The sequence below is a fragment of the Coregonus lavaretus genome (genome assembly GCF_964263955.1).
Source record: "Coregonus lavaretus genome assembly, contig: HAP1_SCAFFOLD_334, whole genome shotgun sequence".
In the NCBI taxonomy this organism is placed as follows: Eukaryota; Metazoa; Chordata; class Actinopteri; order Salmoniformes; family Salmonidae; genus Coregonus; species Coregonus lavaretus.
In genome coordinates this window covers 278,833-294,854 of record NW_028160098.1, presented here as the reverse complement: position 1 = coordinate 294,854, position 16,022 = coordinate 278,833, and the positions used below count along the sequence as shown (strand labels likewise).

General features: G+C 42.3%; 2 protein-coding genes across 2 annotated transcripts in view; one reads left to right on the top strand and one right to left on the bottom strand.

Moving 5' to 3' along the window:
* LOC311122154 (uncharacterized protein) overlaps positions 1-16,022 on the bottom strand; it is a gene marked incomplete at both ends in the record, with an annotated part of 314,006 nt that overhangs the window by 213,743 nt on the left and 84,241 nt on the right. The window lies entirely within an intron of this gene.
* Positions 12,299-14,213, top strand: LOC311122155 (uncharacterized protein; the record flags this gene model as incomplete). The annotated part of the gene is made up of 5 exons (XM_084196557.1): positions 12,299-12,398; positions 12,500-12,550; positions 12,650-12,721; positions 13,317-13,381; positions 14,184-14,213. The coding sequence occupies 5 exons, from the start codon at positions 12,299-12,301 to the stop codon at positions 14,211-14,213; spliced, it is 318 nt and encodes a 105-aa protein (XP_084052683.1).

The following is a 16,022-nucleotide window of genomic DNA, read 5'->3' as shown; positions in this document are numbered from 1 at the left end:
CTCTACTCAACACCTCTTTCTCTCACTACTCAACACCTTTCAATGCCTGTATTGATAGTCCATACTGGGCTTTACTATGGTTCTACAAACAGTACCTGTATTGATAGTCCATATTGGGCTTTACTATGGTTCTACATACAGTACCTGTATTGATAGTCCATACTGGGCTTTACTATGGTTCTACGTTTTTGTTAGTTTTTCTTCCTCTATAAACTCCAACGCGAAAGGTACTGTTTACTTTAATTTTCATAATGTCAGGACGATGTACAGTATCTCACAAAAGTGAGTACACCCCTCACATTTGTGTAAATATTTGAGTACATCTTTTCATGTGACAACACTGAAGAAATGACACTTTGCTACAATGTAAAGTAGTGAGTGTACAGCTTGTATAACAGTGTAAATGTGCTGTTCCTTCAAAATAACACAACACACAGCCATTAATGTCTAAACCACTGGCAACAAAAGTGAGTACACCCCTAAGTGAAAATGTCCAAATTGGGCCCAAAGTGTCAATATTTTAGTCTTGGAGGTGTGTTTGTGGTAGTTATCATGTTGGAATACTGCCCTGCAGCCCAGTCTCCGAAGGGAGGGGATCATGCTCTGCTTCAGTATGTCACAGTACATGTTGGCATTCATGGTTCCCTCAATGAACTGTATTTGCCCAGTGCCGGCAGCACTCATGCAGCCCCAGACCATGACACTCCCACCACCATGCTTGACTGTAGGCAAGACACACTTGTCTTTGTACTCCTCACCTGGTTGCCGCCACACATGCTTGACACCATCTGAACCAAATACATTTATCTTGTTCCAGTAATCCGTGTCCTTAGTCTGCTTGTCTTCAGCAAACTGTTTGCGGGCTTTCTTGTGCATCATCTTTAGAAGAGGCTTCCTTCTGGGACGACAGCCATGCAGACCAATTTGATGCAGTGTGCGGCGTATGGTCTGAGCATTGACAGGCTGACCCCCCACCCCTTCAACCTTTGCAGCAATGCTGGCAGCACTCATACGTCTATTTCCCAAAGACAACCTCTGGATATGATGCTGAGCACGTGCACTCAACTTCTTTGGTCGACCATGGCGAGGCCTGTTCTGAGTGGAACCTGTCCTGTTAAACCGCTGTATGGTCTTGGCCACCGTGCTGCAGCTCAGTTTCAGGGTCTTGGCTATCTTCTTATAGCCCAGGCCATCTTTATGTAGAGCAACAATTCTTTTTTTCAGATCCTCAGAGAGTTCTTTGCCATGAGGTGCCATGTTGAACTTCCAGTGACCAGTATGAGGGAGTGTGAGAGCGATGACACCAAATGTAACACACCTGCTCCCCATTCACACCTGAGACCTTGTAACACTAACGAGTCACATGACACCGGGGAGGGAAAATGGCTAATTGGGCCCAATTTGGACATTTTCACATAGGGGTGTACTCACTTTTGTTGCCAGCGGTTTAGACTTTAATGGCTGTGTGTTGTGTTATTTTGAGGGGATAGCAAATGTACATTGTTATACAAGCTGTACACTCACTACTTTACATTGTAGCAAAGTGTCGTTTCTTCAGTGTTGTCACATGAAAAGATAAACTCAAATATTTACACAAATGTGAAGGGTGGACTCACTTTTGTGAGATACTGTAACAGCATTTGTTGTTAGTTTTTCTTCCTCTCCCCCAGTCCACATTAACTTTTCTTCTTTATTCCCCGTGGGCTGCCACCTAGTGTCTGGAATACAACTGTATTAAGCCCCTTACAGATGCGCTCATAAATGTACTGCTATTCACAACATGTTTCAGAGATATCAAGATATTATAATGCGTGCATTTGATCAAATGCTCACAGTCAAACAACCAATAATACTGTATGCTTGGATCTTTTCCTGTGTTTGGTCCGGACTGCGTTGACACCTGCAGCAAATCACACCACGGTACTACAGCACCAAGGGGTATGAATGGAAACGGAACAAGACCACTCCTTTTGAGCCAACCTAGGTGCATTGTTTGGTGTGCTCCCGAGTGCGTATAGTGTTCACACCAGTCCAAACAAGTTCGAAAACCCCCCCCAGCTCCAAACCAATTTAGTGTGAAAACCCCTTAGTGAGTCATTATTTAAGATGCAACGGGATTTGTAGATTAGTGAGTCTGTGCAGTTGACCGCAATGGATTTGATCTAAAACATGCACAATGTCATGAAGATCACTGCTACTCCATAGAATGAAACCATCCCCTATGAGGACTAATGACCAACTCTGAAACTCACCACACTATGCTGTACTTATAGCATCATCATCACACTAGCATTAATGTTCACACTCTGGGGATCATTTGTCCACATTTAAACTAGTCTAGGTCTCCTTACAGGTTGGACACATTTAAACTGGTCTAGGTCTCCTTACAGGTTGTCCACATTTAAACTGGTCTAGGTCTCCTTACAGGTGAGACACATTTAAACTGGTCTTGGTCTCCTTACAGGTTGGACACTTGGGTCTAGAGGTCTCTAGTGGTTGAGTCTTGGTCTGGGTCTCACTGGTTCTGTTCCAATCAGTCTTGTCTCCATCTATGGTATATTCAGTACCAATACACCAACGTCATACACTCCAGACCTGGGTTCCAGTGCTTAATTTGAGCCGGATCTGGCACCTCTCAGATTTGACCTCATTTGTTCCAGCACCTATTTGCCCGGCTCCGGTACCTCACGCATTATTTATACAATTTGTTTACTGTTAGCACTGTAAACATTTAAAAAAGCGATCAGAGTTAAATCAAGTTGCCTCCTGGTTATTTCTCCAGCCTCCCAGAAAAACCATCATGTAAAAGCGCGTTGATCCTTCTGTGCAATCATCCTAATCCTTCCCCATTGATTTCAGACCTGCTCTCTTATTTCTACATATGTCCATCAACCGACGAAGTGCCCGGAGCAGGTGCAATTTGGACAGAGGCTCAGTTCAAGACCAAACAAACGTATAACCCCTGGCTTGTCAAGCAACATTCAAAGCTTATAATTGTAATAGCCAGTTATAATTGTAATGGCTTAGCAGATAATAACAAAAGAAGAACAATATTTATATGGCTCAAAGAGAGAAACCCATTCAACAATTCTAGATGAAGTTGGGTGGAAAAAGGACTGGGGAGGGGGGGGGGGGGGGGCGAAATATACTTCTCCCATGGGCTAAGAAACTCAAAAGGGGTGATGATATTAATTAACAGTAATTTCGATCCGAATGTGCAAATTGTCCAAACAGATACGCAAGGTAGATAGATTATTTTAAATATGTTATTGGACCATAAACAAATATGGCTCATTAACCGTTACGGACCAAATAATGATGATCTGAGGATGCCTCCCGCGACGGCGTGACCCGTCAGAGCTATAGTGGCCTTGCCATGCGGATATCCTCGCATGCGTTTGTTAACAATCTAGGTCTTAGTTGTTGAAGTGCATCACACATATCTGAATTGTCACTCGAGCTCCAAAAGAGAGACACACAGGGCAGTCACCAGGGAAGTGAGGGTGTTATTACTGCACACAGGGCAGTCACCAGGGAAGTGAGGGTGTTATTACTGCACACAGGGCAGTCACCAGGGAAGTGATGGTGTTATTACTGCACACAGGGCAGTCACCAGGGAAGTTAGGGTGTTATTACTGCACACAGGGCAGTCACCAGGGAAGTGAGGATGTTATTACTGCACACAGGGCAGTCACCAGGGAAGTGAGGGTGTTATTACTGCACACAGGGCAGTCACCAGGGAAGTGAGGGTGTTTTTACTGCACACAGGGCAGTCACCAAGGAAGTGAGGGTGTTATTACTGCACACAGGGCACTCACCAGGGAAGTGAGGGTGTTATTACTGCACACAGGGCAGTCACCAGGGAAGTGAGGGTGTTTTTACTGCACACAGGGCAGTCACCAGGGAAGTGATGGTGTTATTACTGCACACAGGGCAGTCACCAGGGAAGTGATGGTGTTATTACTGCACACAGGGCAGTCACCAGGGAAGTGAGGGTGTTATTACTGCACACAGGGCAGTCACCAGGGAAGTGAGGGTGTTATTACTGCACACAGGGCAGTCACCAGGGAAGTGAAGGTGTAATTACTGCACACAGGGCAGTCACCAGGGAAGTGAGGGTGTTATTACTGCACACAGGGCAGTCACCAGGGAAGTGAGGGTGTTATTACTGCATGCAGGGCAGTCACCAGGGAAGTGATGGTGTTATTACTGCACACAGGGCAGTCACCAAGGAAGTGACGGTATTATTACTGCTCACAGGGCAGTCACCAGGGAAGTGAGGGTGTTTTTACTGCACACAGGGCAGTCACCAGGGAAGTGATGGTGTTATTACTGCACACAGGGCAGTCACCAGGGAAGTGAGGGTGTTATTACTGCACACAGGGCAGTCACCAGGGAAGTGAGGATGTTATTACTGCACACAGGGCAGTCACCAGGGAAGTGAGGGTGTAATTACTGCACACAGGGCAGTCACCAGGGAAGTGAGGGTGTTATTACTGCACACAGGGCAGTCACCAGGGAAGAGAGGGTATTATTACTGCACACAGGGCAGTCACCAGGGATGTGAGGGTGTTCAGTGCCATGGCAGAGCAGCCAGGCCGACACACAACTCAGCCAGAGAGAGATTCAAGAGAACTCTTTCCAAGGAGTCAAACTGAATGGTGGAAGACCCAGCGACAGAGTCCTTAATCAGAGGGAGTATTTCTAGAGCTTGGCGAGGAACATGGAGGCTAGAAGGTTCTCTCAAGGAGGACGGGCGGTGGACAATACAGGATACAGCCAGTTCATAGAGGAGCTGAAGGTGCTTTATGCTCAATACTGGCCAGAGGATTCAGGAGCACTGTATGGAGAAACAGTGATAGAATCTCTCTGCCAGAGGTTTGGCATTGACAGTCCACGTACGGTCATACGGGCCTACAGGCAGTACAGGGACACTGATGGTAATGATAAAGGAGACTTTCCAGATGGACTTAAAGAGATGTTGATGGAGATCAGCACCATCCCCATCTGCAGATGGACTTAAAGAGATGTTGATGGAGGTCAGAACCATCCCCATCTCCAGATGGACTTAAAGAGATGTTGATGGTGGTCAGCACCATCCCCATCTCCAGTGCAGAAGGCCAGCAGGGATTTTCTCAAATGATTCTGATTTGCACCTCAACCCGTGCCTCTCTGCATACCTCCACCATATCAGGGCTACTCTTTCTGAACCTTGTTGGCCCACCCCTGACCAAATTCAATCCAGTCCCCTATGTGAGGTAATGGATTGCTAAAGGACCCAGATGTGTCACAGACACCAGGAGCAAAACAAGAGATAGGGAGGAGAAGACACACCAGGAAATGGCCGTGTTGTGGGAGGTTCTGGAAAACTTTACAAACTTGTTCTGTACTGTGAAGTTAATCTGAATATGCGCTTCATATTATCAGATAGGCAGGAGGCCTATATACTATAACATGTGTTCAGCTGTAGCATACATTGATTTATTTTATTTGAAGTATATTCTGATATCAAATCAAATGTTTGTCCTACAGTGATGTCTTGAAAGGTATATGAAATGTGAGTCTTGTAAGCCCCACCGCTGAGTATATGAAATGTGAGTCTTGTAAGCCCCACCTCTGAGTATATGAAATGTGAGTATTGTAAGCCCCACCGCTGAGTATATGAAATGTGAGTCTTGTAAGCCCCACCTCTGAGTATATGAAATGTGAGTATTGTAAGCCCCACCTCTGAGTATATGAAATGTGAGTCTTGTAAGCCCCACCTCTGAGTATGTGTTCATATGCATATGGAGGGTGTTCTGCAGTGACACCTAAAAATGTTGCTGTACATTGATGTCTTGAAAATTAGGCTGTAAGAAATTCAGACTTGTAAGCCCCACAGCTACACTAGAGTATGTGGGCATAGTATATGTTGGAGACCAACGCGTGGCAGACGCGTGACGGTGGCTGTGTGAGAAGCACGCCTGTATCTCTCACATAACTAGAATGACTGTGATGAGTGTGGTGGAAGGAGTCAGGCGCAGGAGGGTAACCACCGAATACAGAGTTTATTCCGTGGTTGACACACAAATGCGCTCCAATAGCGATCAACGAAACAGGCACAGGGCAAACTAACATCCCTGGCAAATACACTGTAACGGAATCCAATAATACATAGGCACAGGGGGGAAATCTACCCTGGCAACACAATGTTATGAGTAGCTCCACCGAGCTACACTACTCTCACAATTAACAAACCCCCACAAGGACAAGGGGGTAGAGGGAACACTCATACACTGACTAATTAGGGGATAGGAACCAGGTGTGTGTGATTGACAAGACAAGACAATTGTGATGATGATTGGGGCAGCAGTGGTTAGTAAGCCGGTGACGACGAACGCCGAAGCCTGCCCGAACAAGGAGGAGAGGCAGCATCGGCCGAAGTCGTGACAATGACATTCACTTTCTACGATCTCTCTCCCTCTCTGCTCTGATAGACAGGAGCCTGAACTCTCATCTCTCAAGCGTTGCACTTCATCATTTATTTAGACTCTATGCTGGAGGCCACCAAAATATTTGATCAACTTCCAAATATTGTTTTACAAAAGAGAGAGAGAGAGATAGGCTTTTGGCACGAGTGCATCGGCCATCACCAGTGAGGGAGCTGTGCATCATTGGGTGAGTCAGTGAAACTGGAAAGCATTTTTAGGACTATAATTTCCTCCTCATATTGTAGCCTACAATATGTGTCTCCACACACCTAGGCCTCGGCTATTGATGGATTCAAGACAAGGTCGTTTTTATTGATCTGTGATTCTCAGTTTGTCAGTGTAGCCTGCCATTTCCATCATTTGTGTCGTATTAACAAATACTCTACCAAAGTCTCGTCATGTAAAATGACATAGAATTGCATGAAATGCGTTTATAAAAGGCAAACATTTTCTTGGACATTATGCTACTAAAAATGTCCCCCATGTGTCCAACTTCTGAAAGTGCCTCTACTCTACTGCTCTATGCCACTACGCAAATGTGATGATATGAATGCAATGCTTTATTATAAAGGATATATTTTTTTTTATGCATTCCAGTACCTCAGATCCCCCAGGTCACCACCCTCTCGTGCTCACTGTTTGTAAAATAAGGTGCAGCACGGCTCCTTAATTCCCTTCAGTGATATTACTTGCTGACACGTTTGGAGAAAGCTTCTTCGTCAAAGCACTATTGTAAACAGGGTTAGAATGTTACAAATACACATTGACATTGAAAGGGAAGCATGATTATAGATTCATATTTTAAATCCTCAGAATTCATACAGTATAGAACACCACCTAGAAGACATAGACATATCATTACATACAGTATAGAACACCATATAGAAGACATAGACATATCATTACATACAGTATAGAACACCATCTAGAAGACATAGACATATCATTACATACAGTATAGAACACCATCTAGAAGACATAGACATATCATTACATACAGTATAGAACACCATATAGAAGACATAGACATATCATTACATACAGTATAGAACACCATATAGAAGACATAGACATATCATTACATACAGTATAGAACACCATATAGAAGACATAGACATATCATTACATATAGTACAGAACACCATATAGAAGACATAGACATATCATTACATACAGTATAGAACACCATATAGAAGACATAGACATATCATTACATACAGTATAGAACACCATATAGAAGACATAGACATATCATTACATATAGTATAGAACACCATCTAGAAGACATAGACGTATGTAGTTCTGTCCTTGAGCTGTTCTTGTCTATTAATGTTCTGTATTATGTCATGTTTCATGTTTTGTGTGGACCCCAGGAAGAGTAGCTGCTGCTTTTGCAACAGCTAATGGGGATCCTAATAAAATACCAAATATCAAATACACCAATAAAGACACTAATGTAAGGTGTTACATCATTCTCAATGATCAGTCAATACATACACTATTCATTTCACCTACAGTACATTGTATCCATTTCAAGTCCCCCCTCCCCCATTGTAGCTAATTATCTATAACACATTGTACAGTTTTACAACCACGTATTAGTTATTATGGATGGTTATAGTTAGTGTCATAGCACATACGTTTAAGGCATTACACAATTCATTAAAAGCATTATACATATGTACTTCATAGAAACTGTTACATACTATAGGCTATAAATCACCTATCTGTCCCTAGATGTCTCAGTCGGAATATATTAGTAGCATATATCTTTGCACTTAATACCCAGTTTATCTTTTGACACTTACCGACTTTGAACGGGTGATGTATACTGCCTGAAACGCGTTTTTTATTGGCCGGAATCTCTTTCCATGTCAGAATCACACGGTTTAACAATACTTCGAAGACGCTGTTTTTCAGGAGGAGTTGGGATGCCAATAACCTCAGTTGTTTTTCCATGTCTTCACCAATAAGTCACCGCACTAGGTGACTTAGAGAGCGTATCAATGTTATCTTAATCTAAGCATTTCTTTAGTAATTTATCGGGTTACTGAGACCCATTCTCTACACAAGGAAACAATGTTGCTGTTTTCGACTGCCACAATTGGATAGCGGATTCTCCATTCACCAAAAGGGGACGGGCTGAAATTACGCTTGACGTCACGACGCATTCCAATTTTGGTGCTAGAGAAAGAGGCTTTGAGATGAGCTTGTTCAGAGAGCAAATATTTCAATAAAATAAAATATAATTAATATGATTGTAGGCCTATGTGTATATTTGTAAAATAAATACAATTAAATAAGTGTTATGTATTTTAAAAACGTCAGAATGACACTCAAACGGACCATTATTATTTCACTTTCATGTTAGGCCTACTACTTCTGTCCAATAGAGATAGATAGAGGACTCTAGTGGCCAAAAGCCTGATCTTTTTAGCATGGGCAGCACCATTGAGGACTTTCACCATTTTGAAGTAGTGAACTGGATGGGACTTCCTAGGGGTTAAGGAAGGATCACAGAATTCCATCCAGGTCACCAAGAGGGATCAGCCAATGAATTATACTTGTGAGCAAACATTCCATAACTACAGGTGGCAGTAAATCGCCAACCTTGGCATTATATCTGTTCAAACAACACACTCCAGGTGGCAGTATGCACCCTTTCAGTTTGTTTACCAACTCATAAAAGTAGTAGTAGAAGAAAATGGACTACTTCAAAATGGAGATGGCCTTAATGGCAGTGCCCGTGCTCTCACAGACGCCATAATGGGACAGATACAATGATGCCATGTCTATCTAAGTCTATGTTCTATCCAGCACTTATAGTCCTTGATTTTGTGCCATAGGTGGACAAAAAATGAGTTTTATTTTGACATGAGGTAAGCCGAGAGGAAGTGGGTCTACAACAGACCCACGTTTGTAAAGTCTGTTCAATAATATTATCCTTTAGATATTTTGTCTCAAATTACCCCTCTCATAATGACCAACCGCCCTGCCCACCGGCACATTAAGTTTAAATGGAATTGTATTTAACTTCTGGCTTCCCACGGACTGTTGTTGTGCAACCGAGTACATTTGAAAGCAACGCTAGTGTGTGTACTGTAAATACAGCTGCGTTGCTAAAAGTAACTAGTACATTGGGTGCAGTAGGTCTTTAGACTCTCCTGGAGGTGGTTTGTAAATCTTCCCTAGCGTGAGGTCATTTTTTTCTTATTTCTCTGGACTCTCGTTTGAGGTCAAGCAGGTCATAAACAGTTTCTCTGTATTGTAAAATGATGCTTTTGTTAATTCCATGAAGTTTGGATGTTGAAAGGGATTGAATGCATTTCTCACAAAATGTATTGCTGCAAAGCAGATCAATCTATGTGCTAGTTAGTCACTGCAGTAGATCATTCAAGAAAACAACGTCTTCAATGGCCTGTACTGTATAATCAATGATCTCACTAACAAAGCATCATTGGTTTAATTGGAACACAACACATCTCTGTTATGTAGTGGCTGTGTGAGCAATGACAGCTTTGTCAGAGTCCCATTACAATGAACTGGGAGTCTGTAGTTGTACATAGTGAAGCATTGAGGATGAGTAGAATGCCATCTTGGAGTGATGTCATAATGGGGTCATAAGAAGATAGAATCCTCTTGCCATTAGGCCAGAATCTTAGGTGGGAGAACATTCAGAGAGAAGGTTAGTTGGAGAAAGTCATCATATTGGTAAGTAATGTTTCTAAATTGTTCCTAAAGTTATGGTGAATCTACTATAATGGAGAGGACGGTTTTAATCAAATATGATAGAATTTCACATCACTTTGCGTAGCCTACTGCGAGTATCAAATTCCTGTCTTATGTTTAAATGAATATTTTCATGGTTAAATATTGGTATGCATTCATTTATCTAAACTGATTACTGTATAATCTAGATTACCGAACCTGAGAGTGATTTCTGATGAGATTGAATTGATTAGTACTGTCTTAAAACACATTTAACAGCATAGTGTACTATACTATAAACATTTTTGAAAAGATTTACACAAAATCTATAGTATAAAGAGTTTGCATAATTGGTTGGTCACAGCTTGTTTAGTTTGGATACAGGGCTGTTTTATGGTGAGATGCAAAATAATGTGTTAGAGGCACTAGAAATGTAGGCATTGATGAAAGGCACCGCATAGGGTAATAGGCTTTAATAGTAGTTTGAATGGCTATAGGGACACTGGGAGGTCATGTTTATTGGACATACTGTCACTATAATCACAGGATGCATAGCCGCGGGAAGTAGTTGTCACGATCGTCGGGAACAGAGGAGGACCAAGGCGCAGCGTGGAATGCGAACATATTTATTAATTGATGATCACACGAACAAAAACAAAACGAAAACGTGACGTCCCTGGTTACATTCACAAACCAACACGGAACAAGAAACCACACCAAATTAATGCCTAACGGCTACCTAAGTATGACTCCCAATCAGAGACAACGAGCTACAGCCGTCTCTGATTGGGAGCCACCCTGGCCAACATAGATATACAAAACCAGAACAAACACAAATGAAAACTCACACCCTGGCTCAACATACTAGAGTCCCCAGAGCCAGGGCGTGACAGTACCGAGTGGAGGACAGAGGAGCCTCTTAAAGAAGAAGTTACAGGTCTGTGAGAGCCAGAAATCTTGCTTGTTTGTAGGTGACCAAATACTTATTTTCCACCATAATTTGCAAATAAATTCATTAAAAATCCTACAATGTGATTTTCTAGAATTTTTTTTCTCAATTTGTCTGTCATAGTTGACGTGTACCTATGATGAAATTACAGGCCTCTCTCGTCTTTTTAAGTGGGAGAACTTGCACAATTGGTGGCTGACTAAACACTTTTTTCCCCCACTGTAAATGTAAATTCTGTCAATTTGGAATTTACGTTAATGTCAAATTAATCTTTGGCAATTGGGTAAAAAATCAATGTGGAACTGTTAAAAGTGATTTGCTTTATTTCTTTTGATGCCGATGCTGTCTTTAGGTTGTTTAAGGATTTGTTTTCCATTAGCAGCATCCTGTAGGTTGCTAACATTTAGGAACTCTCTTTTAGAGCTCATTCGTATTGGAAGTGCACAGTTTTGGTCAGGGCGACTTGCATGTTGAGGTGGGCCTGCTAAGGAAGGAGGTGGGCCTGCTGAAGCAATTGGCCTGTATGGGGGAGATGAGATGGATAGAGAGACAGTCTCTGGAGATGAATAGAGAGATGGTGTTGAAGGAAGTGGAGAGGGACAGACTTGAGAGGATGAAGAGGGAGGAGAAGAAGGAGCATGCAAAAATAAATCAGATGAAGGATGAAGAGTTGCTGTTGATGGATATTAGAATGAGGGAAAGGGAGAGAGAGATGGAGGAGGAAAGGAGGAGGTTAATGGAAAAATCTGAGAGGCAAAAGGTAGAGAAACAGATGGCGCTCCAGAAGAAAAGACAGGAGGAGAGAGACAAGTGGGAGATATCTGAAAAGAAGAGAGTGGAGGAATGGAAAGAGTTTTACTGGAAGGAAGAAGAAAACCGAAAGGAAGATGCATGGATGAAAGCAGAGAGGAAGGCAAAGAGAAAGGTGGAAGAAGCAAATAGAAAGGTGGAAGAAGTAAAGAGAAAGATGGAAGAAGCAAAGAGAAAGGTGGAAGAAGCAAAGATAATGATGGAAGAAGCAAAGAGAACGGTGGAAGAAGCAAAGAGAAAGGTGGGAGAAGAACAACAGATGCTGAAAAAGCAAGCCAGGCTAACGGAGACCCTGAGCGATAGAAAAAGAAGAGACGGGGAAGAGAGAAAGGAAGATTAAAATAAGTGTGTGAAGGAAGCAATGGAAGGAGACAGGAGAGAGCTCCTGAAAGAAAAGAGACTAAGTGCAGAAGAAAATATGACACACATGGAGAAACAAATGAGAGAGCTGGAGGTCAAAGGTAAAAAGGAGAGGGAATAGACAGAGAATAAAGTGTGATATGTGAGGTTAGCTTCAACACCTTAACTTATACTGTCTGTTTCCCAACTCCCTCTCTCCCAGATTCCTCCATCTTCTCAGCTGGTGCTGAGGTCAAACAGACCCAGTGCAAAGGTCATCTTAGTTTACAGTTCTTTTGTACATTGAAAGTGTTATACAACTGCACACATGGAGTGTGGTATTAACATCCTCCATTTTCCTTTGTCTTGTCAGATGTCTCCATGGTTACTGCAACTGAGTCAAAGACTCTGAACCCTCAGAAGGACCAGCCAGCAAAGTGCAAAGGTAAAGACCAGGGCCCGGTTTCCTGATAGCGATGGAACTTAAGCTTACTAGTGTTTTAACGATGTATCGTTTTTATAATGGCCGAAGATGTAAAAAATTACAGACAGTGTAGCCTACAAATAGAAGTAAATTGACTGAACATGAAATTGATTTCAATATGATTGAAATATAGGCCTATACAGCCTACTGGATTTATTTTCTAATGCAGTCATCTCGGTTTTCAGCTGAAGCATATTTTTATCCTTCGCTTGTTGAATTGCAAAGATATTGGCAACTTTTGTATTTGTAGTCAACTTCCTGCCGAAGTTATAGTCAGTCACAGAGAGACAGATAAACAGCTTGATTCTATGTTTAGCAGATGTCTTCTGTGTAGAAAGTGACGCGGAAGGGCAAAAAAGAATCTAACAACGCATTTAGCTGTCTGATATCAGTGGAGTTTTCTGGTTGAATCACCCTTCTTTCCACCCAATTTTGTTTTTATGTGATGACGTTGAATCAACATCTCTCTCTCTCTCTCTCTCTCTCTCTCTCTCTCTCTCTCTCTCTCTCTCTCTCTCTCTCTCTCTCTCTCTCTCTCTCTCTCTCTCTCTCTCAGAATTCTCTGTGTTTTCCACGAGCAGTCAAGGCGTGGCCAAGGTCCCCCAGGTTCTGCAGGTCAAAGTGAGTAATAAAAGTGAGAGTGTCCAAAAGAAAGATGGGAATGACAAAGTAACAGCGCCAAAGACAGAGGCAGAGCTCCTTATGGACAAATTTGAGAATATGGCAGAAGAGGAGAGAATTTGGCCTTGTCAGAAGGATAGGAGAGATAAAGACCAGGCCAAAGAGATGGAGGGAAAGAGAAAGGATAAGGAGGTGCTGTCTAAAGAAGAGCAGCGCAGGCTGAGGAATGAGAAGGCCTTACAGGAACACCTGGACAGAGTAAAGAATCCGGAATTGACAGGCAAACAGACCAGACAACCACAATGTAAAGGTAGGACCAGGCAAAGTGACAAGGGACTCAAACACAAAACATTTCATTCTCTGTGGGTTAAAAGCAAAGAGCACCATCGTGCTCTCCCTAAAGTTAGGTTGGTGCGTAAAATCCTTAAATTCAAATAAGCAATAAAGTGTGATGGTCCGCACTCAAAAAGATGTCGCATAAAGCTGACGTCATTTTTTTTGTTTTTGTTTTTGTCTTTTTCACTGCATGAGGGATAGCGTACACAGATGTTTCTGCTTTGCATCCTTCAGGGTGGTTTAGCATTACGTTGTACTCAGACGATGCCATCTTAATCCCCATGGGGAGGCTAATAAAACTGTATTACATTTAAGTAACAGCAGTGTATCTCACTAAGGTACTGAGTTATGTGTGACTACTCCTCTGGTGCATTGAAACAGCCTATAGGACTTAACTATACTTTTACTGCTGTGTGTTATTGTCCTATCAAATCTCCATTCATATATATTCCTTTTCTGTCCTTAGATTACTCTATTTTCACTGCATCAGGGCTGAAGAGCAAGGACCCGCATGATCAACAGTCAGCAAAATGCAAAGGTAAAACATGAAGGGGGAAAGAGAGGGACAGACTTTTCACAAAGTATTTGATGACACAGTGCAAAGATAAAAAGGACGAGAGATCTAGAGAGAGGGAGACAAAAAAGGACAAGAGAGAGAGACAGAGAGAGAGACAGAGAGAGAGACAGAGAGAGACAGAGAGACAGAGAGAGAGACACAGAGAGAGAGAGAGAGAGAGACAGAGACAGAGACAGAGACAGAGACAGAGACAGAGAGAAACAGAGAGAGAGACAGAGAGAGAAACAGAGAGAGAGACAGAGAAAGAGAGAGAGAGAGAGAGAAAGAGCGAGACACAGAGAGAGAGACAGAGAGAAATTCATTATTAGAGAGCGGACCCCATACTTCGCTGCCATATAGAGCACTTGGTTCTATAACTGATTGAGCCAGAATCTAATTGGAATTTCGATTTTAATATTCCTTTTAATGGCTCTTCTTGCTTTGTCTCTCAGCTCATTCACAGCCATGTGAAAGCTACCTGTGTTGCTGATATTTAGTCCTAGATACGTGTAATTTTTGGTGTGTTCTAATAGAACTGTGTCCAAATAGAATTTATATTTGTCATCCTGATTTCCTGACCTTTTTTGGAATATCATTATATTCATTTTTTTTTTTATTAACGGTCAGAGCCCAGGTCTGACAGAACCTGTGCAGATGATCTAGATGCTGCTCTAACCCCTCCTAAGTGGGAGACAGTTGCACCAGGTCATCTGCATACAGCAGACACTTGATTTCAGTGTTGTGTAGGGTGAGACCAGGTGCTGCCGATTCTTCTAATGTTTTTGCCAATTCATAGAGGTTAAATAGTGTTGCACTTATTGGGCTGCCCTGTTTCACTCCACGTCCCTGAGAGAAGAAGTCTCGGCTTGTTGCCGATTTTAAGTTGTTTTTAGTGTACATTGATTTAATAACATCATATGTTTTCCCTCCAATACCACTTACTATTCGTTTGTAATAAAATACCTTAGTGCAAAATTGAATCAAATGCTTTCTTGAATTCTACAAAACACGAGTAGATTTTGCCTTTGTTTTGGTTGACTTGTTTGTCAATTAGAGTGTGGAGGGTGTAAATGTGCTCTCTCTCTCTCTCTCTCTCAATTCAATTTCAATTTAAGGTCTTTATTGGCATGGGAAACGTATGTTAACATTGTCAAAGCAAGTGAAGTAGATAGTAAACAAAAGAGAAATAAACAATAAATATTAACAGTAAACATTACACTCAGAAGTTCCAAAAGAATAAAGACATTTCAAATGTCATATTACGTCTATATACAGTGTTGTAACGATGGGCAAATAGTTCAACATTCTTTTTGGGTCTGTGTAATCTGAGGGATTCCACCTCATTTTGTGGGCCGGCGGCCTCTCTCAATAGCAAGGCTATGCTCACTGAGTCTGTATATAGTCAAAGCTTCTCTCTCTCTCTCTCTCTTTCTCTCTCTCTCTCTCTCTCTCTCTCTCTCTCTCTCTCTCTCTCTCTCTCTCTCTCTCTCTCTCTCTCTCTCTCTCTCTCTCTCTCTCTCTCTCTCTCTCTCTCTCAGATTTCTCTGTGTTTTCCACGAGCAGTCAAGGCGTGGCCAAGGTCCCCCAGGTTCTGCAGGTCAAAGTGAGTAATAAAAGTGAGAGTGTCCAAAAGAAAGATGGGAATGACAAAGTAACAGCGCCAAAGACAGAGGCAGAGCTCCTTATGGACAAATTTGAGAGGATGGCAGAAGAGGAGAGAATTTGGCCTTGTCAGAAGGATAGGAGAGA